The sequence below is a fragment of the Rhinolophus hipposideros genome (assembly GCF_964194185.1).
Source record: "Rhinolophus hipposideros genome assembly, chromosome: 9".
In the NCBI taxonomy this organism is placed as follows: domain Eukaryota; kingdom Metazoa; phylum Chordata; class Mammalia; order Chiroptera; family Rhinolophidae; genus Rhinolophus; species Rhinolophus hipposideros.
In genome coordinates, this window is record NC_138055.1 from 18,627,962 (window position 1) to 18,651,533 (window position 23,572).

General features: G+C 36.5%; 1 protein-coding gene across 9 annotated transcripts in view; it reads right to left on the reverse strand.

The window, feature by feature from the left end:
- SCYL2 (SCY1 like pseudokinase 2) overlaps positions 1-19,464 on the reverse strand; it is a 58,897-nt gene extending 39,433 nt beyond the window's left edge. For 3 of the 9 annotated variants that reach the window (XM_081059694.1, XM_081059700.1, XM_081059696.1), the window contains exons 1-2: positions 19,200-19,461; positions 4,903-5,103 (exon numbers count right to left, since the gene is read on the reverse strand). In XM_081059694.1, the coding sequence (XP_080915820.1) occupies positions 4,903-5,079 (177 nt within the window). In that variant the 5' untranslated portion in view covers positions 5,080-5,103; positions 19,200-19,461. Of the gene's footprint in view, positions 1-4,902; positions 5,104-18,804 lie in introns of all 9 variants that reach the window. The other 6 variants (XM_081059697.1, XM_081059699.1, XM_081059698.1 and 3 more) reach the window with 6 other exon arrangements.
- Between the last annotated feature and the right edge of the window lie 4,108 nt (positions 19,465-23,572).

Sequence of the window (23,572 nt, forward strand, 5' to 3'; positions counted from 1 at the left end):
GATGTAATTTTAAAGAATCAATCAATCTTCATTATCCTCATTGGACTAGTCATTTAACTGGGCGTATTATGAACCTTATGAAGCAGCCAGAGCAAAAGAAACAGGCCAACAAATATGTCTTTTTCACCAAAATAAGACTGAAGCTGTCGATTTAAAAAAGAAAAAAATCTATTCCAAAACTGGATTTAAAAAGATCATAACAAATGTGGGACACATTTAAATCCATTTTGAAGAATAGTTACCTGGCAACACAGAATCTTGTTTCAAGATAAATAGAAATCTTAATAATAAAAAATAAATGCTTAAATAGCCTGAAAAGCAGGCAAAATTTGACTTATAATTAAACATACACACACATACACATGTATTTTTTAAAATATCTCCCCCCCCAAAAAAATTCACCCCTTAGCTTGATATTGGAGAGTTGATAGAAATTTCAAAATGTAGAATTATTCTTCTACTTGAAAGAAGTAAAACTTAGGTATACATATGGGACCAAAACTACATGTAGTATTTTTATTACATATTATTTAAACATATTAGCAGCCTTGATAGTTATAAGGTGATAAGATTTCAATTTTTAAAGGATATATATATGAAGCAAATTATTTCTCAGTTATACATATAGTTTAGCAAAAACAAATTTTCCTTTAATGACTTATTAAATAAAGTATAATTTAAAAATTAGAAAACCTAACGAAATCCAATCAAGGGCATTTATCTCAGAAATATTTCTTAAATAAATATTCTTTAAAAATGAAATAAGAATATGAAAAGAGTGCCTAAGTTTAGAGAACCATTTTAATACTAACCATGCTGCTCTATAGAAAGCCTAAGTCAGTTACAAAGCTCTAACAGAAACACAGCAGTATAGACTCTATGCCCAGCAATCACCTATCAGCCACGATAAAAGTGCAGAAGGTACGGGAGTAGGGTATATTTTCGCTGAATTTACAAATATTAAATAGGCCCTCTGCTCAGAATGCTGAAAATTAAAAAGACTTGGTTTTCAAAGTTAATAAAACGGTTTGGCGAGGATGTGGAGAAACTGTAACTGCTGGCGGAAGTGTACATTGGTACAACCACTCTGGGAAAACTGTTTGGTACTGAACACACACATACACGATAACCTAGCAATTCCCTATCTAGGTAATGTGTCACATACGTCAACAGCACATACAAAAATGTTCATAATATATATCGATAAAAGAAAAACTACTATGTTCAACAACATAGATGTATTTCATGAACAAACATTTAAGGAAAAGGAGCTAAACACAAGAAGAGTCCACATCATGGTTCCATTTAAATCAAGTTAAAAACAGGCAAAATTATTCTGCAGTGCCAAAGGAGAGGATAGCAGTTATCCCTGGAGAGAAGGTGGTGGTGGTGGTTGGGGAGGGGACGGGATACCTGAGAAGACACGTGTATAAGCAATGTTTTCTTGATCTGGGTGTTGGTTACACGAGTGTGTCCACTGTGAACATTCGTCATGCTGTACACTCATGATTTATGCACTATTTTGTATCGGTTCTTTAAAATAAGTTTATATTTACAAAATTTAGAGACACAATTTTTATTCCCTAAATGTCACTTTGAAATGTCTTCAGCATCTCTACTGAGATTCTAGAAAGAGTAATGGCTAGGAACTAAAAGAGCTGCTTCTAAACAAACACTTAAAAAAGAAACTAAAAAATACATAGCCTAAATAGAAGTTTCAAATGCTAATAAGATATCATTAAAGATCTAGCCATTTCAACGTGTTTGCATATTATATTCGGTTAAGTTTATCCAAATAATAACTTTTTACAATCTTAATTGTTTATTTTGTATACAAAATTGTCCCAAGAACTTAACCACAAAAAATGTCTTAAAGAGTTAATTTCACTTTCATAAATTACTCATTATGAGGTGTTTCTTCAAAGAATGTCTTTCAAAACCAACAAAAATTGACTTTTGGAAGCAGGAGGCCAGAATAATAATACAAATGTCTAATCAGGTACAATGAAGTTACCAGCCACAGGTACATTTTTATTTACCAATTCTGCATCTTGCTGCATTCATGGTTCACAAGTATGCACTTTTCTTGTTCTGTACATGTTATTACTACTCTTCTCAAAGGCCTTCAAACATGTAGATTTTTTAAGTCAAAAGTTGTACATGATCTGAAAATTATAATTGTAATTCATCATGTACTAAAGTGAACTTGAAATAACCCTAGGAATAATACACAGATAATCTTTCAAAGAGTATACAAAACCTGAAAATACTACTTATATAAGGATTCTTTTAACTTGGAAATATTGTTGTTTTGTTTTTTTGTGTTTTTTGGACAACGTTATGTTGTGATACTTTTCCTGAAGATCATGTAAAAAAAAGTGAAATGCATTTGAGGAGAAAGAGAACAAAACAAACTTTAAGTATAATGGCTTGAATATCACAGGATTTATTTCACTGTCATATTGAGCTAAAAAACATGTATTTTTAACAATTAAAACTAGGTCAGAGAATCTCCTAGCGCAAAGTTCCTAAGCTGGTGTTTACCTCAGAGTCAAATTTAAGATCATATATTCTGCTATAAACCACCACTGCAATCAAGTACACTGTATGCTAGATCAAGAGAGGCTGAGAGGGTAAGAGAGATATTCTCAGTCTTAATGTTCCTTTATGTGGGAAAAAAGGACTAAGGCGAGTACCCTTGTCCATTATTTTTCTCTCATTTTCATATATGGTAATCCTAGCCACATGTGGTTATGGAGCATTTGAAATATGACTGGTAAAACTAAGGAACTGAATTTAATTTTATTTAATTTTAAATAATTGAAATAGCCATATGTAGCTTGTGGCTACCATATTGGATAGCATAGCTCTAGATTATCTATGACTCCCTTTTAATAAAAATGAGGCAACTGGGAAAGAATTACAACTTTTCATACAATTGAGAAATTAAAATGAGGCTACAATGCCAAATGTTTAGAGACTTAGCATTCCTTAAGGAACTAGCCAGTAGTCCAGACAGAATAATCAAGTCTGACCCCTGAAATCTGAAAGAGGCAAAGAAAAAAATTCGAAACCATATTCATAGAGAGCACTGAAATATTCCCAAACTATCTTTTTCCTCAAAGCAATAATTTTTTTTGGGGGGGTGAGGGAGAATTGTAGTAAGGTTTCCTAAGAAAACTCAGTTTTAGCAATTGAGAATTGCTGTATTATTATGCAATATCTAATCATTTATCTATTAATTGTGCCTGTTCTCATGTTCTATGAACAACAACAGAAACTCCAATATTATCAGAGGTCAGCATACGAACTACTACTATAAACCCAAATACCTAGAATGCTTTTGGTTAAGGACAAAGACACTATTATGTTACCACATCCTTAACAAATAACACAAAATTTGGTAAATTTGGTGCTTTTTTATTTTCCCCTTGTATAATTGATTATAAAAGCAATTTGTGCTAATGTTGGAGGTTGGTCATTTACATAACTTATGACCTGATTAATGGCTTTTTACACGTTAAGTAATCAATACTCAATAAATCACTTATTTTGTGGATGAGCTTTTGGTGAATTGAAAGAAAAAACAATGTTCAAAAATGACAAATCAATCAACATTTAAAATACAGAACAACTTTGGATTTAGACTTCCAACCAAACGACAGATTTATAGGTCAGGTACAGACCGCATGCCAGCAATCCATCACAGGGCCAAGATTCCCACTTCATAAAAGGATAATCAAAGCCAATTCAGTCTTTAATATACTTATTTAGGAAATAAGCTGATTTTGAAAAAGTGACAAATAATACAAACCCGCAATTGTATGACTGTGACAGTCACTGGAAAATGTGTAATAAATCTCGTTAAGTCTTACAATCCAAATGTTTCACTTGCAGAGAAGTAAAAGTACTTTTGGAAATGGTGACTTTTCTTTTTAAAGAACATCCTTCTAAAGTGGTTTTAAGTATGCAAACTTTTTCAAATCTTTAACAATTCTAACAGAAAGCTTTTAGTAAAATATAACACTAATGATCCTCCACATTTCTAAGAACCATCTGTTGGTCTCTTAAATCAAATTTTAAAAAAATACTGTGGATGCCTGACCATGGCACTGTACACCAGAAGCTAAACATTAATGAATGCCAACTATAATTTTATATATATAATGTGATGGCTCGGTGTGAGGTCGGCGAGATAATGGATGGGGGCAGGGGGGTTCACAGTGTGAGGGATATAAATGATGAACGTCTAAGTATTACCTTGTCTTGTGCACCTGAAACTAATAAATTAAAATTAAAAAAATAAATAAATAATACAACTCATTCAAACTACCCCTCACTATAAGACCAGTTAATTTTAAAATAGCTTTGAAATCAATATCCTTAGACACATTATGATTATACTCCACAAATGTATCCCATTCTGATGGTAATAACTATCAGGTTAAACACAAAAGAATATTATAAAAGTCTATTTCCTAGAAGGCTATAGAATAAAAGAGGGAATAGGAATGCACTAAATAAGAATGCATTTTAATGTCAGAAAATTTTAACTGGGTATTTTTACCAATAACTTATTGACAAATATGAAAAGGAAAAATGACAATTTTTATTCTAAAACATACAGCACTAAATATTAAAATCTAATACTATATACACATTTGCTCAACTGATACGTTTATTAAGTAAGCAAAATTATGAGATGATACATCAAACAATATATTCATAACCAGGAGATTCAGGGCGTGTTTAGAAGCATTTGTTTTTGTATGAGTTCATTAGATGAAAAGAGAACTTGAGAACCCACTACTTTTGGCATTTCTTAAAATAAACATGCATACACGAAACACGATGGTACTTACTAGCATGTGTTTTTTCCACTTAGACTCAATTAAAACTTACCTGTTTTGTTGACTTTTTTGTGCCATTAAATATCTTCCAAGCTAGTCCATTGCCACCACTGGCAATGTGTCGACCAACATCGAATTCTCTAGTGACAGGATTTCCCATTACAGCACTCGTGACGTCAGCTGTCACTTTTGTAACAGTATTCTTCAACTTACTAAGCATGGACTCCATGGCTGCAATATTGGCTACAGTTACCTAGAAACAGAGGGATAGGGGAGCGCTGTGATCACTTGTTCTTACTTGTTTAAGCACTTAACATTCATGATTTAGTCCGAAAAGCTTAGTATACCCAAACAATGAGCAAAACAGTTCTATAGCTCAAAGCTACATGTTGGTTTGGTCTTTAGAGAACCCAATATAACTCGAATGCAAATATAAGTATAGGAACCAAACTGCTCCCTTCAACTTCAATTGTCACAGACCAGGAAGAGAGAAAGACATATTCACATTTGACACTGACATGAATGTTGTTCAACTATAAGAGTATAACTGGGACCCTTTAAGACTTACAGTGGTGTAAAGTGTCTGAATCTTCCTTCACACTAAAAACAACCATATAAAAATGGTTGAAAGGAGTTAATGTTATACTAAGCAATAAATTTGTATTTTATAAAAGTTCTGTTCATTAAAATAATTGCTGTTGAACTATGAAATCATTTGAAAATATCTTCTAAAAGAAAATAACTGATGACAGAAGGACAATAAAACATGCACAAACATAGGTCACAAAACACTTTTAAAATTTTACACACTTCTGGCCATAATCGAAGAACAAAGACTAAATGTAACCTCTCATTTTGAACAACTACAAAATGGACAAAACATATATAGGAAACATTTCATACACTGAACAGGCAGCACAGCTATATGATCCCAGTGAGAAAGCAAATTAAGGTGAACCCTAGGACTGCCCCAGCTTTCTGCTAAGAGGCACAGTGCAAATTCCAGAGCAGAAAGCAGAGTTCCAAGCAGCAGTCTAGCTGAGTTAAAAAAGTTGAGGAAGCAAACTGAATTTAAGGATGCCGAGGTGGCTGGGAGGATAGAATTTCAAAGAGAAGGGGAAAATTTTTTGAGAGAGAGAGAGAGAGAAACTGCTGAAACAGAGCTCCAGAAAATGCACGGTGGTCCCCTTGATGCTTTATTGAATACTAAGCTGCACGTGCATGGTGTGAAATAGCACCAGGTCAGGCAAGGACCAACTACAGAGCTGTGAGCTGAATAGCTCCCGAGTTTGCGCACGGCTGCAAATCATTTAATTTCTCACCAGCTAGAAAGAGTCCTCATTGATCATTCCAGGCATTCAGTAGAAATCCCAGGACCATGTCTTACTAGTAGGACAGACTGTTCTTAGATTAAAAGCTGCTCGAAACCAGCCCTAACAAACTAAAAGCAACCCTCAAATGATCAAACTAATCACAAATTATTTAACTACCTACCAGAACAAAACCCAATACTCATGAAAGACAAAATTTTCAGATACTAAACAGTATAATATTTACAATGTTCAACATGCACTCAATAATCAGCTACACCAAGAAGCTAGAAAATGGGATGATAATCAAGACCAAAATCAGTCAATAGAAACAGACTCCAAAACGAGAGATTATAGAACTAACGAAGGCATTAAAAAGCTATCATGTGCAAGTACTTAAAGGAAAGCATGAACATAATAAAAGAAAATGGTATATTAATCAAACCCAGGCCGGCCAAGTGGCTCAGGTGGTTGGAGAGCCGTGCTCCTAACACGGAGGTCGCTGGTTCGATTCCCACATGGGCCAGTGAGCTGTGCCCTCTACAGTTAAGATTGTGAACAACAGCTCTTCCTGGAGCTGCAGTGAGCTGCTGTGAGTGGCTGACCGACGACCGGCAACCGACTGCCTCAGCCGCCGGTGGGCAGGGTGGGGGGAGAGGCTCATAACACCAGCATGGGCCAGGGAGCTGTGTCCTACACAACTAGACTGAGTCCTACACAAACTATGGCTTGAACTGGAGAGAGTGTGTGTGTGTGTGTGTGTGTGTGTGTATGTGTGTGGGGGGGGGGGGAAGAAGAAGGGGGAATAAAACCCAAATGAAAGTTCTAGAAATGAAATAAGAAACTCTCAAATAAAAAATTCAGCCACGTGGGCGGCTGGTTGGAACACCAACCAGCGAGTATGCATATACACACTCCTTGGTGACTTTCTTTTTTCTTTCCCCAAATAAACCATTCTTTTGGTGGATTTTCTCTCTCAAAAAGCACATTTGCACGTTGGATTGTAACTGAGAAGAATGCATTTGGCGAGAAGTGTGAGGGCAGCTGAAGAAACAGGGCCTTAAGAGTCCACGCTGCAGCCATCAGTCTGCACGTAAAACACCGGAGCGAAAGGTACAGTTCTGCGATCCACAGATCAAAACGGAGCAATGCCACCAGCTCTGCTTTTGTTGAAATGAGCAGCTCTGTCAGGAGACAGGTGACCTTGTGTCCTTCTGTTACCGATGGGGAAACTGAGGCCCAGAGAGGGGACGTGTGTGCCGAGGTCAGCTGTGAACAGTCAGCCAGGTGAAACAGGAGCCCACACCGAGAGCTACAGGCCTGGACTCAGGAACAGAAAGAAGACGGCGACGCACCTGGGCTGTACCTGAGCTAGTCCTCGCATAGCAGGAGGCCCACATCCTGACCGCAGCTCGAGGTCAGCACGCGAAGGGGCTCTGTTTGTGAAATATTCAACTTGAATTTATTTCATAAAGAGCTTGCCTATATTGCATTTCACTATTCACTTATCAGGAAGTATGAATTATTAAAATGTAAGCATTTAAAACATTTTTTGGTCATATTTCCTGATATTTCTTCATTCTTCACACCCCAGGCATCTCAAACATGAAAGCAGTGGTCCAGTCTGTCTGGACTAGGTGTAACAGACTTTATTTGCCCAGCCTGGAAAATGGGGTGGTATTGTGACACCCCATGGGTGTTAGGGAGAGTGGCTATGTGGCATGTACTTGTTAATCCTGCCTTCTGCTTTTCCTAAAGCAAAATTCCACTTTACACATTAAAAAACTAGTAACGTGTTCTCATCCAAAAAGAAACTAGTTTTCTTCTGACAGTGTAAGCTGATGAATAATACTCTGCTCTCAAATTATTTTACACTAGTTTAAGCATTCTAACCATAAGAAATGTCATTAACGAAGACATTCTCGTCTTTAGTATAAGTAACTGCAACTGTTTGTAATTGATTTGGTGCTTCTGCGTGTCTCTGTTAAAAGACCAGAGCAGAAACACATTTGTTATTTGTTCTTTTTTCCTCAGGATTGCTTTGTATCTTTTGTGGTTCTATACAAATGTGATGATTACTTGTTCCATTTCTTTGAGAAATGCCATTGGAATTTTGATGGGGACTGCATTAAATCTGTATTTTGCTTTGGGTGAAAAAAAAAATTCAGATGATATAATTAACAAATTACAGTGTAAGAAAGAGAGTAGCGAAACCTGAAGATAGAGCAAAAGGCTGAAAAAAAAATGAACAAAGTCTCCGTGACAATATCATGGTCTAACATACATAACTGGGTCCCAAAATTAAGAGGGAAAAGGAAGAACTATTTGAAAAACAATGGCTAAAATTTTTCCAAATTCAATGAAAACTATACAAAACACGAAGAAATTCAATGAACCATAAGCAGGATAAACACAAAGAACACCATACTTAGATCTGACATATCAAATAGCTAAAAATCAGTGATTAAGAGAAAATCTTAAAAGTAGCTAGAGAAAACAGGCAAATTATATAGAGAGGAACAAAGATAAGAATTTTCCCAAGGCTTCTCCTCAGAAATTGTGCAAACAAGAAAACAACTGAATGAGTCCTAAAAGAAATTACTGACCTAGAATTCTGTAAGTCCTGGGGGAAAATACTTCCAAAAATAAATGTGAAATAAAGACTTTTTTAGAATAACAAAATCTGAGAGAATCTGTTGCCAACTGATTGGTACTATATTAAAGGAAGTCCTTTAAACAGAAGGAAAAAGATAACCAGATGGAAATCTCAATCTACAAAAGGCATGAAGGACACTGGATTTAAAAATTATGTGGGTATATAAAAAACACTTTTCATGTTGCCTTTAAAAGATAGCAGATCATTTAAAGTAAAATTAACAAAAGGATAATGTGCTTAAGTATAAAAATGACAAAACAAACCAAGGACAGGAGAGGAGACATGAAAGTTTATTTTTGAAATATTCTTATGTGAGGTAGCATAACATCATTTGAAGGTAGATTGCAGCAAGTTAAAGACATATTATAAGCCCTAGAGTAATAACTAAAATAATAAAGATATAGCTAAAAAGCCAATAGTGGAAATAAAATGGAATCCTAAAGTAAACCGAATACAAAAAGAAGTAAGAAAAGAGGAAGAAAGGCACAAAGAATAAATGTGACAACTAGAAAACAAATATCAAGATAGTAGATTTAAAATCTAACCATTTAAATAGTTGCATTAAGTGTAAATGATTTTAAATTCCAATTAAAAGGCAGAGACTGTCAAACTAGATAAAAAAGCAAGACCCAACTATCTGCTGCTTGCAAGAAACCTACTTTAAAACCACTTTACAAAATGATTTAAAAGTAAAAGAATGTGAAAATAGCTGGAGTAGCTAGTATATTAATAACAGAATAGGCTTCAAGACAAAGAGGGGGATTTATAACGATAAAGCTGTTAATTCATCAAGAAGACATAACAAAGCTAACTGGGTACACACTCGGTAAGAGAGCTTCAAAATAAATAAAGCAAAAACTGATAGAACTGAAAGAAGAAATAGACAAATCCACAATTAAAGTTGAGACTTCAAGGGTCCTCTCTCAGGAACAGATGGATATATACAGATCAAGGTAGACAAAAAATCGGAAAGAATATAGAAGACCTGAACAACACTATCAAACAATCTGACTTAAAAACACTCCACAACAGAATATTTTGTTTTCATGTATACATGGAACATTCCCTAAGATAGACTATATACTGGGCCATAAAATACATCGCAACATATTTAAAACTACTGAACTATATGTTCTTTTACCACAATGAAATTAAACTAGAAATTAGTAATCAATAAATATCTAGGAAAAAAATGGAAATACTTGAAAATTTAATAACATTTCTAAATGACCCACAGGCTAAAAAAGAAATCACAGTGAAAAGTTTTAAATATTTTGAAGAGAATGAACATAAAAAAATCTGTGGGATGTAAGTAAAGCAGTGCTTGGTGGGAAATTTATAGCTTTAAATATTTATATTGGGGGGGGGGGTCCAAAATCAATTGTTTAAACTTCCACTTTATAAGGCTGGGAGGAAAAAGAGAAAAAAAATAAACTCAAAATATGTAGAAAGAAGAGAAGAAATCAATGAAACAGACTAAATTTAATGTAATTTAATACTGATAGAGAAGTAAAAAAGAAAAAAAAAATCAATAAAGCCCAAATCTGTTTTTTTTTAAAAGATAAATCTCTAGCTACATTAATAAAATCTTAAAAAAGAAGACACACAAGAGGTTCTGGTCAAGATGGCGGAGTAGAAACAAGCCCAGGATGTTTCGCAAGACCAGGGGGTGAACCAGTTGAAACTGCCTGAACCAGCTGGAGCAACCTGAAACCTCCAGTGACCTCCTCATGAACTTTCCTAATTATGCCTCATTATAATACTAAAATCTCCATCCAGGAGTGGACCGTCATTTTTGAACATGGGATATACGTATAGCCATGTGTCCTGACTGCGTGTGCTGAAACGTTGCTGCCTGCACCCGCAATGACGAAGCCTACCTTGATAAACATGTATGATTTCCCCTAATAAAGATGGATTAGATGCTTAAAAAAGAAGATACAAATGACTAATATCAGAAACAGAGGAAATCCTATAGATTCTAATTCTGTATAAATCTTACAGATTCTAAATAAATAAGGTATCATATAACGATCTTACTTATGCCAATTAATTCAACAACTTGGATGAAATAGTAAATTCCTTGAAAGCAACAACTACCAAAATTGACTCAAGAAGGAATAATAATGCTATATAAAATAAATTCAATTCATAACTACAATCCTTACCACAAAGAAAACTCCAGGCTCAGATGGAATCACTATTGAATTCTATCAAACATTTAAAGAAAAAATAATACCAGGTCCATACAAACTCTTCCAGAAAACAGAAGAGGGTAGAGCACGGCCCATTTCATGTTACAGAGTCTGTATCGCCCTGATTCCAACACTGAATAATGACGTAACAAGAAAACTGAACACCAATGTCCCTTATCAACATGGAAAAATCCTTAACAAAATACTAGCACATCAAATTCAACAAATCCAATCCCACAAACAAATGGGATTTATCTCAGGAATGCAAGGTTGATTTAACACTCAAAAATCAATCCATGTAATTCATCATATTAACTGAATAATGGGGAAAAGAAATCATCTTAGTAAAGGCAATAAAAATTGTCAACAGAATTCAATACCCATTCATGACAAAAACTCTCAGCAAACTAGGAACAGAAAGGAACTTCCTTAATCTAATCAATGGCATCTTTGAATACCTACAGCTGGTATTACATTTAAGATACAAGATTGATCGTTTTCTCCCTAAGTTTGGGAACAAAGTAAGGATATCTACTTTTACTACTCTGATTCAGTATTCTAATGGATGGCCTAACCAGAGCAATAAAGAGAACAAAATAAAAGGCATTCAGATTGGGAAGGAAGTAAATCTCTCTATTCCTAAATAACATGATCATGTACATAGAAGGTCAGAAGAAATCTATTAAAAAGCTACTAGAACTAATACGTACGTTTAGCATGGTGGCAGAATACAAGAACAGTATATTTAAAAAAGACTATTTTTTATGTACTAGAAACAGACAACTGAACATTGAAATTTCAAAAATACCATTTTAAGGTTATGAAATACCTATGGATAAATTTAAAAAGATATGCAAGACTTGTACAATAAAAACAACAAAAAATTGCTGACAAAATTGAAGACAAATAAATGAAAAGATTGTGTTCATGAACTGGAGGACTCAATACTGTTAATGTCAATTCTCTCCATCAACGTATAGACTCAAGGCAATCCAACCGATATACCAGGGGCTTTTGTAGAAATTGACAAGCTGACCCTAAAATGTTACTCTAAGAAGGTGTCCACAGGCTTCACTAGATTGTCAAATGGGTCCATGGTACAAAAAGAGTTTGTTTTAAACAAACTCCAAATCTTCAACTACTCTTTCCTAAAACTGATTGACCTGAGAAAACTCTGTGTTCTGCAAGTTCTCCTGAATCAACTCTTTCTTTCTTCACAATTTTCTCCCACTTTACCAAAGAAAAATATTTTTCTCAGCCATCCCAGTTTATTATGGGGCATTTACTTGAGTATAAAAAACTTTGGGGGACAGGAAGAAAGCACTTCGACAATGCATTAATCTTAAGAGAAAGTCCCTTATGAGTAAAGTGAATCAAACTTGGTAAGAAATACTGAAGGAGGTTATGCTTTACTTCTTCCAGGACAGATATGAACAGCAAAACCCCATGCCTTATTTATATCACAGAATTATAATTAAGAAACAAGATGATTGTCAAAGGAATGTCCAAGAACAAATTTATTTAAATTAAGAAGCAAAAACTTCAAGGTTTTCATGAAAGTAAAACAATCACAATACAGAAACCAAATCCTTTGTAACTATCTAAATTCTTGACCAAAAAAAAATTTCAGATGCCATCAACTTAAAAGCGTGCAAAGAAGTACATTATTTTCCAAAATTATTTAGAGAATACACAAGCAAAAATATTTGGAAAGCCACTGAACTAAGGTAGCATTAGTTTGTATCCTGTTTTCTCTGTTAATTACATTATATTTATGCAAATATAACCTACTTTCTTCTATTAAAGATTTGAACTATCTGTAAATAGAAACAGATGCACTTTCCCTTTTTAATTTAATGCTGCATTTCTGTAAGCAGTTAGAAAATGTTGCTATTGGCATTATGAAAACATTTATTGCTATGCCAAGTTCTCTATGAACATCTGCTGTGGATTTTGATGGGAAGGTGAAGAGACACAAAAATTTTATTTAAAACCTACATATCCAGTCTTCTAATGCTGCCTGAGTAGACACATATTACATGCACTTGTTAGACACTGGGAATACAGATGTAAATGGAAACATTTCTGCTTTTCAGGGACTCAGTTCAGTAACAGACTCAGACATAAAAAGATTTATAGCAATTAACTAGAGGTATGAGTGTACCATGCTATGGGAACACGAAAATGGGCTCAAAAATGAAGTATTTTTCAGATAGAAAAAAATTAGGAAGGAGCTTTCCAGAAAGAAGTATTACTATGTGCCAAGACATAAAGGGGAGGACGACTGAGATGTGATTTGAAAACCACAAATAGTTCAGTATGAAAATAGAGAATATTTTCAGAGTTAATATTCACATTTGAGATGCCTATCCATCATCCAAAGAGGAAACATTAGTATACACAAGGTAGGAACAGATGTGGAAATTCATCTGGTGAATTATTTAATATTTACTGAGTACCCACTGCCATGTTTCCCCGAAAATAACACCTAACCAGAAAATAAGCCCTAGCATGATTTTTCAGGATGACATCCCCTGAACATAAGCCTTAATGCTTATGTTCTTAATGCATCTTTTGGAGCAAAACTTAATATTAAGACCCAGTCTTATTTTTGGGGAAACACGGTAGTTACCTGATACCATATGTGGGGTGGGGGGGAATGCAGCATTAGCCCACAATGTATCAACCTATAGTGGCAAAATGCTACAGAATATACGTACAGAGTGTTACAGAAGAAAAAAGAGGAACAGATGGAACAGAGTTTCCCCAAAACAGTAATGCTAGAGATGTCTTGAAAGGTAGGAATGAACTAGACAGTGAATGGGAAAAGTGTAGGAGTAATAACGAAACAATTCAGATTAAAGCTGGAGTGTAAGGAAGAAGTATGGCAAAAGAGACAGAAAAGCCAGATCACCGGTATTAAGTAGTAAGAAATCAAGCTATGATAAGACACTGAAGGGTTTCAGGCATGAGTAAGATCATCAACCACTCCACAAAACAGAGGTAATGATATACTCGTGCTAGGGATGAAAATAATACACACAGCAAGACTGAAGAGAACATCAATATGTAGTTCAGGGAAGATATATATATTGTGCATGTGCACACGCACACTCACGCGTGTGTATATGCGTGTGTGTGCGTGCGCACAATTTAGAGTGTATACATAGCAGAAGACAAAGGAAAGAACACTTGGAAATAGGGAGATGACAGGGAAGAGATGGTGGGTGGAGGGGGTATTTCAAAGGTGCTAGTTAAATGGATGTTTATTTTATAATTACATATTAGACTTCATTATGCACTTTTATGTTTAAAATTTTAAACAAATTTTAAAAGAGGGAGACGTTGCTGAATTAAGAAAATAGCAGTAAATAAGAAGAAAGGAAAAATTAAGAACCAAGTATGAGTTAGAATGAAGGGAGCTTAATGACTAATTTGCTAAAGGAAGGAGACAAAACTGCAAAAGCCAATCACGTCAATTTCAGATTCTAGGCAGAGGATAAAAACCTTTTACCAAGCAGGTCTTGAACAATTATTTGTTCTGTGGGAGAAAGAATTCAATGTTGGATTTGAGTTGCTTCAATGACATGCAGGCCAAAAACTTAGAAAACATGTCTCGATTGAAGATCAAAATTTGGGCACCATGATTTTAAGCAGTATAGTAGTTAAAAAAGACTGTGGGCTTGAAAAAGGTGACCTAAGGAGACCCAAGAAGAATATTGCGAAAGTAACAGAAAGCTAATGAATGAGCTTGTAAAATAAAACCTGAACTTGATGAGATTCTGAATTATTAGCAACAGCCTTTGACATGTAAGAAATCTAGAGCCCAAATATCTTTTATGAATATGATAGCTTTCAAATTTTCACTTGATTAATAAATAAGCCTATTTTTCCAGACAGTTATAAATTACAGAAATATTTATTCACATAAGCCATTTCCGTTGTACACAATTTAGTATTCACTTGAAATTCAATCATCTCCCCCTCCTAAATCTCAGCCAAAATAAGATTTGGGACAGCGTCAGTATGCTCCCAAGATTGTATCATCCTACCGTGTTTCCCCCAAAACAAGACCGAGCCGGACCATCAGCTCTAATGTGTCTTTTGGAGCAAACATTAACATAAGACCCGGTCTTATTTTACTACACGGTATCATCTGGCTCAGCCATCACTTGGCTTTTAGTAGAACCAGTAGGTGAATCTCCTGTAATACTAGATTTTACGTGCACCTGGCAGAAGGTGGGCTGGGTTCTTACAGTACCTGATGACAGGAGCTGAAAGGTATTGGCAATTCTTTCAGTTCTGCCTACTCATAAACTCTAGACACAGCAAGATTATAGTAGAAAAAAGTATATTTATGCCAAAAAAACCTCCCTGAATGTTCAAGTAAAACAAGGGCAAAGAGTCCCTTAATTCGCCAAGAATGAAATACTAAAAAGTAGAATTAGCTTGCATTTTTATTGAAAATATTGAAATGCAAATATAAAGGTACTGTAATTACATCTGGTCGTAAAATTACGTTTAGTAACTGTTAGTCTCATGGCAACTAGCAGAGACTAGACTTTCAATAAGCACAAAACAATTCACATTGACTACAAAGAATAATAATACAAATAAATACAAAAGAACTCAAAAATAGTTTGTTTTATTCCTTAGAAGCACAAGGACCTGAGATTTCTTTCCACATAAATGCCTGAAAATAAACGAATACCCCTTATATAGTCATTTAAGTAGTTAAGTATTCATAAAATGAAATTTTGTAATTTGAAATAAGAATTACATTAATGACAAATACCTTTGGTAAAATGCTTCTCAACATGGAAAAATGTTTATAACTATACTCCTATACGCAGTGCTTATCTTTTTATATCTAAAGTAAGATGATCCTGAGATGTACTCTTGAAATACATGTTTTTTTTTTCTTGTGGGAGCACTCAGAGATCAGAAGTTTTAAAAAATTATAGTTTTCTGAAAAATGGTTAATACCATTCTTTGGCCTATACAGAAGTAATGTTTAATCTTATTCAGAAAACCAAGATTACACCAGCTGAGTACAATCATTCTCTTTACAACCACAAAAAGTAATTATTATCAGTTGAGCCAGAACAGATTACTTACAGGAGACAAACCTGATTTAAGAAACAAACATAAAAATTAAAGAGACTTAGAAATGTACCATGAAAACACATCTATTCAACAAATTATTGCGTACCACTAAGTGGAAAGCACCATGCAAGGTACAGTAGGAGAAACAAATAAAACATTCAGTTTTCATCACTGTTTACGAACTTAAGACCATTGTACAATAAGATTTAAAACGCAATTAAGAGAGGTTATAAGGCAATATGTGCTTAAATATCAAAATCAGTAATTTGAACAGTAAGTTCTGAAGACAGAGTATATGCGACTCTTGAAAGCACTTCCAGTCTATGTACTTGGTGTACTTTTTACTACAGAAAGTCAGATTCTTGATATTGTAATTTTAAAAAAAAGGTACCAAGAGCGCTAGGGTGGCAGCTGGAGAAAGGGGAAAAGGAATAACTGGGTAGGAAATTAGAATAAATGACCACTAAGGTCACTTCCTTAGGACTACAGTTCTTCCCTGATTTAAGAATGTATAAAATTTGAAATACATTGTAGTACAATATAAAAAAACTGAAACTCATAAAGCACTTAAGTGTTGTCTAAGAGGATGGTTTTCAAACTCTGGTGAACATCTATATACATTTAATACCATCTAATGACTGAATAACTTATTAAGCCATATAGATGCCTATGTACTATCTCAAACATTTGGAATCAGAATCTATAAATATGCAGTCAGGGCATTTATATTTTTAGCAGCTGCTCCAGGTGATTCTGACGCAGAGTGTGAAAATTAAGCGGTATATGATTAAGTACACAATCTTCAGTGGCAAGAAAACCTTGGTTCAAAAATCAGTTCTAATACTTATTAACACCTAAACTAACACAATTTCTAACCTTTAAAAAGGGGGGTACCTCAACTGACTGTTACAAGGATTAAAGATAATGATGCACTTAAGAATGTTTAGTACAATTCCTGGCACTTTTAGTAAGCATTCATTGAATTCATTCATATAACACACATTTACTAAGCATTTACACAGCAACAGGAGATGAAGAACATCTCATAAACTTATTAGGTATTAATAAATATGGCAACTCTATATTGGTTGCGATGGTGTCATGAGAACATATAATGAGGGGAATCTATCCTAATTAGGAAAGTCTTCCTGAAGTGAGATGAATGAAGAGCTGGCATTAACTGGATGAAACGGAAAGGAAGTGCATTTCCTGGCAGATTAAGCTTCATAACCAAAAGCCGTGTACCTGAAGCAAAACAGTGACTAGGGGAAAAAGGAATGCCAGCAAGCACTGTGGCGATGAGGCTGGAACGGCAACTGGAGGACCCAAACAGGCTTTTAAAAATGTTAGTTTCTCTTAAAAACAATGAAAGCCACTGCAGGGTTTTAAACATGGAGACAATCTGCAGTTTTAAAAAGTCACTCCGTCTGGTGTGGAAAACTAACTGCAGGTAGACTATAATTGGGAGGCTAGTGATACTTCAGATGAGAGATGATGGTGGCTGGAGCTAGAGTACTCCTGGTGAAGACGAAGACAGACATGAGAGATATTCAAGAGGCAAAATCAACAGGATTTCATGAGAGATTGCTATGAGGCACAAGAGAGAAAGCTGTCAAACTTCGACTCCTATAGATAGGGATAGATGATGAAGCTAGTCACGTGAGTTAAACACAGTAAGAGAACCTATTTTTCTTGGGGGTGGCAGTATATCATGAATTCCAAATATGTGAGTATAAGTAGTTATTCCCAATTACAGGGTTGATTTGTACAGAAATATTCCGTTGTATAGAAATACAATGCCTGTATTTGTTGTATTGGTTGTTTGTGGATCTTAGAGACAAAAGAATAGGTTTCTGCATGTGCGTTGTGTAAAGTGTATCTGAACAGACTGAAGGTCCTTACCTGCCATTAGGTTCCGTTCCATGACACAATCCCCCAAAAGCATCTTCTATGAGTACAATTTAATACTGTCAAGATTCTACCTATACAGTGCTGATAAATCATTATTCAACTTTTAAAAAATATTTATACTAAAGAAAAAGACAGAAAGCCAAACAAACAAAAAAAAACCCTGCAAAGTCCAAAAGGCAGCTTCAAGCACCTGACTTTCAAACTATTACCAGAGCCTGATCGAGTTTTACAGCGACAGACTGTAAACTAGGTCAGTTTTCCAGAAAGGAGAGGCATGCGAACGCGTCTTAGAAAACTTCTTACTACGATGGAATCCAATTTGTGACACAAGCCACCCTACAGATAATTCCTGGATTTGATCCACAAAAAAAACATAGATGGCAATTTACAACTGTAAGTCACTACTGACATAGCGCTTTTAAGTCCCTTGACTGTGGTCTCATGAAGACTGTTCCAGGAGCTGACTTGACCATACAGGTTTCCCTAATTACTATCCTGCTCATAGGTATGTATTCAATCGGATCCCAGGAAGTTTTTGCGAGCTTTATCGGGCTTGCCCTTCCTCCATCCTTTCTCTCCCGCTTAGACAAATAAGAGTGCAGAAACGACCGAGGGGTTTTTCAGTCTTAACAAAACCCCTGCCCCACCCACCTCAAACACAATAACCTTCCGTGGCAGAACTACAGCTACTGTCAGAAAAGGACGCCAGGGGCAGGGCCCTGCTCGGGAACCCAGGTTACCAGCTGCGGACTCAGAACTGAGGGGGTCTGCCTCACCCAGCGCTGGAGTAGTGTCCAATTTCCCAAAAGAGAACCAAGAACTCCACCGCGGAAACCCGAGCTCCGGAGCCGGAGCCGGGAGCTCTCCCCCGGACAGACGGCCCCAGCCCCCGGTCTCCCGTCACGTCCAGGCCTCTTCCGGGCACTCGGGCCTCTGGGATCCGCTCCCGGAGCTCGCTCCCCAGCTCGGCTTCGCCAGGGCGCCCACCGCCCGGCCAGCCCAGCCCTCCGCCAGCAGGCCCGTCACCTAGCAACAGTCGCCAGCCTCGGGGGCCTCGGGCGGCCTAGCCTCGGCGCGGGTCTTCCCCATTCCCTCCTCGCGGGCCTAGGGAGCCCAGGCGGGAGCGTGACCGGTGAAGGAGGTCAGTCGATGCCCGTGGGCGGTCACTCACCTCTTCCTCAATTCTCCCGGGAGGGGCGGTGCTGGGGCTCGTTTCCCCCGCCCAGCCAAACACCTCCTGGCGGCTCCCGCTCAGCTTCCGCTCGGGGCCGAAGCTCCCAGCTCACTCCATAGCCTCCTCCACCCGCGCGGCCTCAGAGGCAGGAGCCGGAGGAGGGAAGGGGGAGGGGAGGGGAGGGACTGGGCTGGAAGAGTTCGGGAGGGGGAAGAAGACCGAAAGACCAGCTGGCCGGGGCATGACGTCACTTCCGGCTGGTGCGGAAGGGGCGGGGAGGGGCCATCCTTGGCTCCCCGCCCCCGAGTGCAAGGTGGAGGCGGGGTTACGGGCCGGGGGAGGAGCCGGCACGCGAGCTTCGGGCGGTTCTTTTGACGCCGCTGTTCGGTGCCCTTGGCAGCCAGATCGAGCTTCCCCGCGCAGCACCTAGCGGGCGGAGCCCTAGACGTGGCTGCTGCCGGAAAACGAGGACAGGTAGCCCTGTACAGGACAGGTATCAATAGGACAGGTAGCCCTATACCAAGTGTGTACTGCAGGGGAGGGCAGCTCCGGGGAGCGTGCTCCTCGGGAATCTGGGGCCCGCCCCTTTCCTAGCACACCTGCCCTCTCAGGTCCTGGACTAACAACCTCGACTTGGTCTTTTCTCGAACTACTCTCTTTGAGAAGTCCAGGAAAACAGTACTTCTCAAACTTTAATATGCACACGAATCATTTGGAGACTTTGTTAAAACGCAGTTTGGATTCAGCTGTAGAATCTGATATTCTGCGTTTCACATAAGTTCCCCGATAATACCAATGCTGTTGGTCGACAGGCTACACTTTAGAAGAAGAGGTGAAAGTACTAAATGGAAAATTCCTTGAGCACGAAGGCTATTTCTTAACCTAGCCTCTTGTGTAAAAAGTTAGAGGCGGATGGTCCATGGAAAATACCCTTGTCTCCACCGCGCAACAACTCGTAGCCTTCTACGTCCCTTCCCACCCAAACTCGTCCCTTCCCGCCCATCGCCCCTCCCTCTTCTAACCCTTACCCCTCTCCCGTCTCCATACTGTCCACAGTATCTCGGGCTAATATTTAAAGGATAGACAAACGGCTTCTGTTAATAAAGGCATTTGAAGGTGATGGGTTTTCATTTTTGTCATTTCATCAGTAAAATTGGGTATCCTGGTTCCAATTATCCAGTCAAAGGAGGAGAGAGCTAAATTCTTGGATTCTAACCCCAAAAATCTAGAAACAGCATTCTAGATGTTTCGTTTTATTCCCTTATCATTCTTAAAATTCTTTATTTAAAAATTTGCTCTAGTGGAAGGGAATGAGGAGTGATTGCTGTTTCTTTTTGAAGTGATGAAATGGTCTGTCAAGTAGATCGTAGTGATGGTTGCACAACTTTGTGACCACTAAAATACCACTGAATTGTATACTTTAATAAGGCGAATTATGTGGTATGTCAATTATATCTCAGTAAAAATTTTGCTATCTCCAATTAATTGAAAAATTTACATATGTACTTTATAAAAATTTGGAAATATATAGAAAACCGAACATCCTCTTTCATTACAATCCTAGTTCTAAAAGGTTAATAGTTTGAAGTTTATCCTTCCGGACCTTTCTATTTATTTACATATATTTGTGTGTAGGTTGGGAATTCATTTTTCCATAACTAGGATGATAGTATACAAATTGTTCTGCTCAACTTTTTGGGGTTTGTTTTGTTTTGTTTTTCCCTACTTGATATCCTTCCATGCTGTAAACCTCATTTTTCCTAATGGCTGCTTAATGTTTATTCCATAGTAAGGCTATGCCACATTTTATTTAACGATTCCCCAGGTGATGGTCATTTTTATTGTTTTCAGATTTTCATTATTCCTCACAAACTTTTTTTTCAACAGGGAAAATAAATTGATTAATTTTATTGAGCTCTTTGCCCTAGATCTCGCTCATAAAGAACTTGCCATTGATCAAAAAAACAAAAAGAAGAAAGCAAAACAAAAAAGGCTGGTGAAGCCACAGTTCTGTAATAATCAAGACTCCAGAGTGTGTGTGCGTTCTTTTTAAGTGTGTCCTGAAATAATATTCTTCAAGATTAAGTATAGCTAGTAGTTAAACATGTAATTTTAGGGTGTATAAATTTACATAATAATATATTTAATATCAGTGAAGTAAGTGCCTACGTCTATTTTGTTTTTATTAGCATACATGGTGCAATCTTAGTAAATACGTTATGGTTTACATAAGATGTGAGGAGTAGAAATTTAAGAAAGACAATGGCAGCAGATATGCCATTAAAAAGCATACAGTCAAAACTGAAAAACTTAAATATTTTTGTGTAATCTAAATATGTGTTGGTTAGAAACATGTTTAATTTTTTTTTCCAGGATGTTCTGGTCCTTTTCAAGCTACTCAGCTATGGGATGGTACTATTTATTCCTTTCAGACTCAAGTGGAAATAAAAAGAAGGAGGCATCATTTATGAACATATGAAGATTGTTTTACTGGTTCTGATGCTGTTGACATAGTATTAAGTCATCTTATGCAAAGAATGTGTCTAAATAGTAATGATATCTCTCCTCTTAAAGGAGTTCATCTTTGCCAAGTTCTAATGAACCATAAAGTATTTGAAGCCATAGAAATGAAGCTATTCAAAAATGAAAAGGAACTGGAATTTTAAGCTTCCAAATATTGTCTCTACAGGTTTCTAGGCAATAAATCAACTTATGTTTTTTGCAAAAGAAAAAAGGATGCTGAGAATGGATTAACTGATAAAATGAGAGGCATCTTTAAGGTTAGTGTTGACTGGAATACTGTAATGTATTGTATTTAGATTCTGGCAGAACAGTCATTGAGCTAAACTTGAATGTTATGCTTTCAGGGTTTTTTTTCTTTCAGAAGTCAATAAAAGAAATGGCCATGTAAAAATCTATTTCTGCATTTGTTCTAAAACTGTTGTGGAGGACATTACCACATAAATTTTTCAGAATTTATACCAGGAAAAACTTTATCTCCTCTGATGAATTGTATGCTTCCTAATTTTGAGAAATGACTTACCCAAAGTAAAAAGAAGCCAAAGTTTTCTGGAAATTCAAGAGCAAAAATTGTCTACTCCATCATAGCAACCAGGTTAACCTTATAATTAGCATACATCCTTTCTATTTATTTGTAATCCTAATTTGGTCTTTTTTGGCGATATTCTATTATCTAGTAAGTTTATTACTTGTGTCTTTTATTGTAAGCTGCCTGAAATCTTTTTTTGGAAATAAAGAATATGTAAGTTTAACACATTAAAATGTATGTTTGAAATTTTGGTCCTGTCTATAATTGAAAAATTTACATACTATTTTTTAACAGACCAGAAGATGGAATGATTTCAAGTTCTCTAGCACAAGACATTGGTGAGGAAAGAATTAAGGAACTCATTCATACAATGAGTGGGAATCTGGTTTTGACAAGCCTGTTCTGTTGCTTTCAAAAGAAGGTAATTTCAATTTTCTGTATTTTTTTTTTCAGAACTTTGTAAGAAAGAACTGACATTTAAAAAAAAAAAAGACTTTATTTTTTAGAACAGTTTTAGGTTCATAGAAAAACTGAGCAGAAAGTACAGAGAGTTCCCATATATCCCTGTTCCACATGCACACAGCTTCCCTATCAACAGCCCCCACCAGAGTGGTATATTTCTTACAGTCCATGAACCTACAGTAACACATCATTATCACCCAAAGCCCACAGTTTACATTAGGGTTCACTCCTGGTGCTGTGTATTCAGTGGGTTTTGACAAATGTATAATGACATGTATCTACCATTATAGTATCATACAATCATGTATGCTTCATCTATTCATTCCTCCCTTCCCCCTAACCCCTTGCAACCACTGATCTTTTTACTGTCTCCAAGAACTGACTTTTCAGTTATAATAAAAGTAGTGTGTTGGGTGTATCAACTCACTAATCCTCTTTCCTGTTCCTTCTACATAGTGATTACATCAGACAAGACAGGTGAGGCAATATAGATCCAATAACATTTTTTACAAGGACCATGAACAGATTAACTGGAGGTGTTACATTCCACACTACCAGAAGAAAACATACAGACTCATTACCAGTCCTTATAATTTATAATCCATGACCATCTTCTAAGGAGTATATCCTTTGTCCATTACATAAACCCCTCCCAAACATCTCCCTGCCCTTTACCTTTCAGAACAAATTAGCTAGGCTACCTGTTGCTCTATTCCTCTTTACTATTTACTTCATCTACTTGTGGTTTTCTCCTCATTAGGCTAGTAATGGTGGAGAGAAGAGCCCCATACCCAGGGCAATTCAATATGGTTTCACCCTTTACTGAATTTGGTCAAACCATGATAGAAGCAAAACAAAC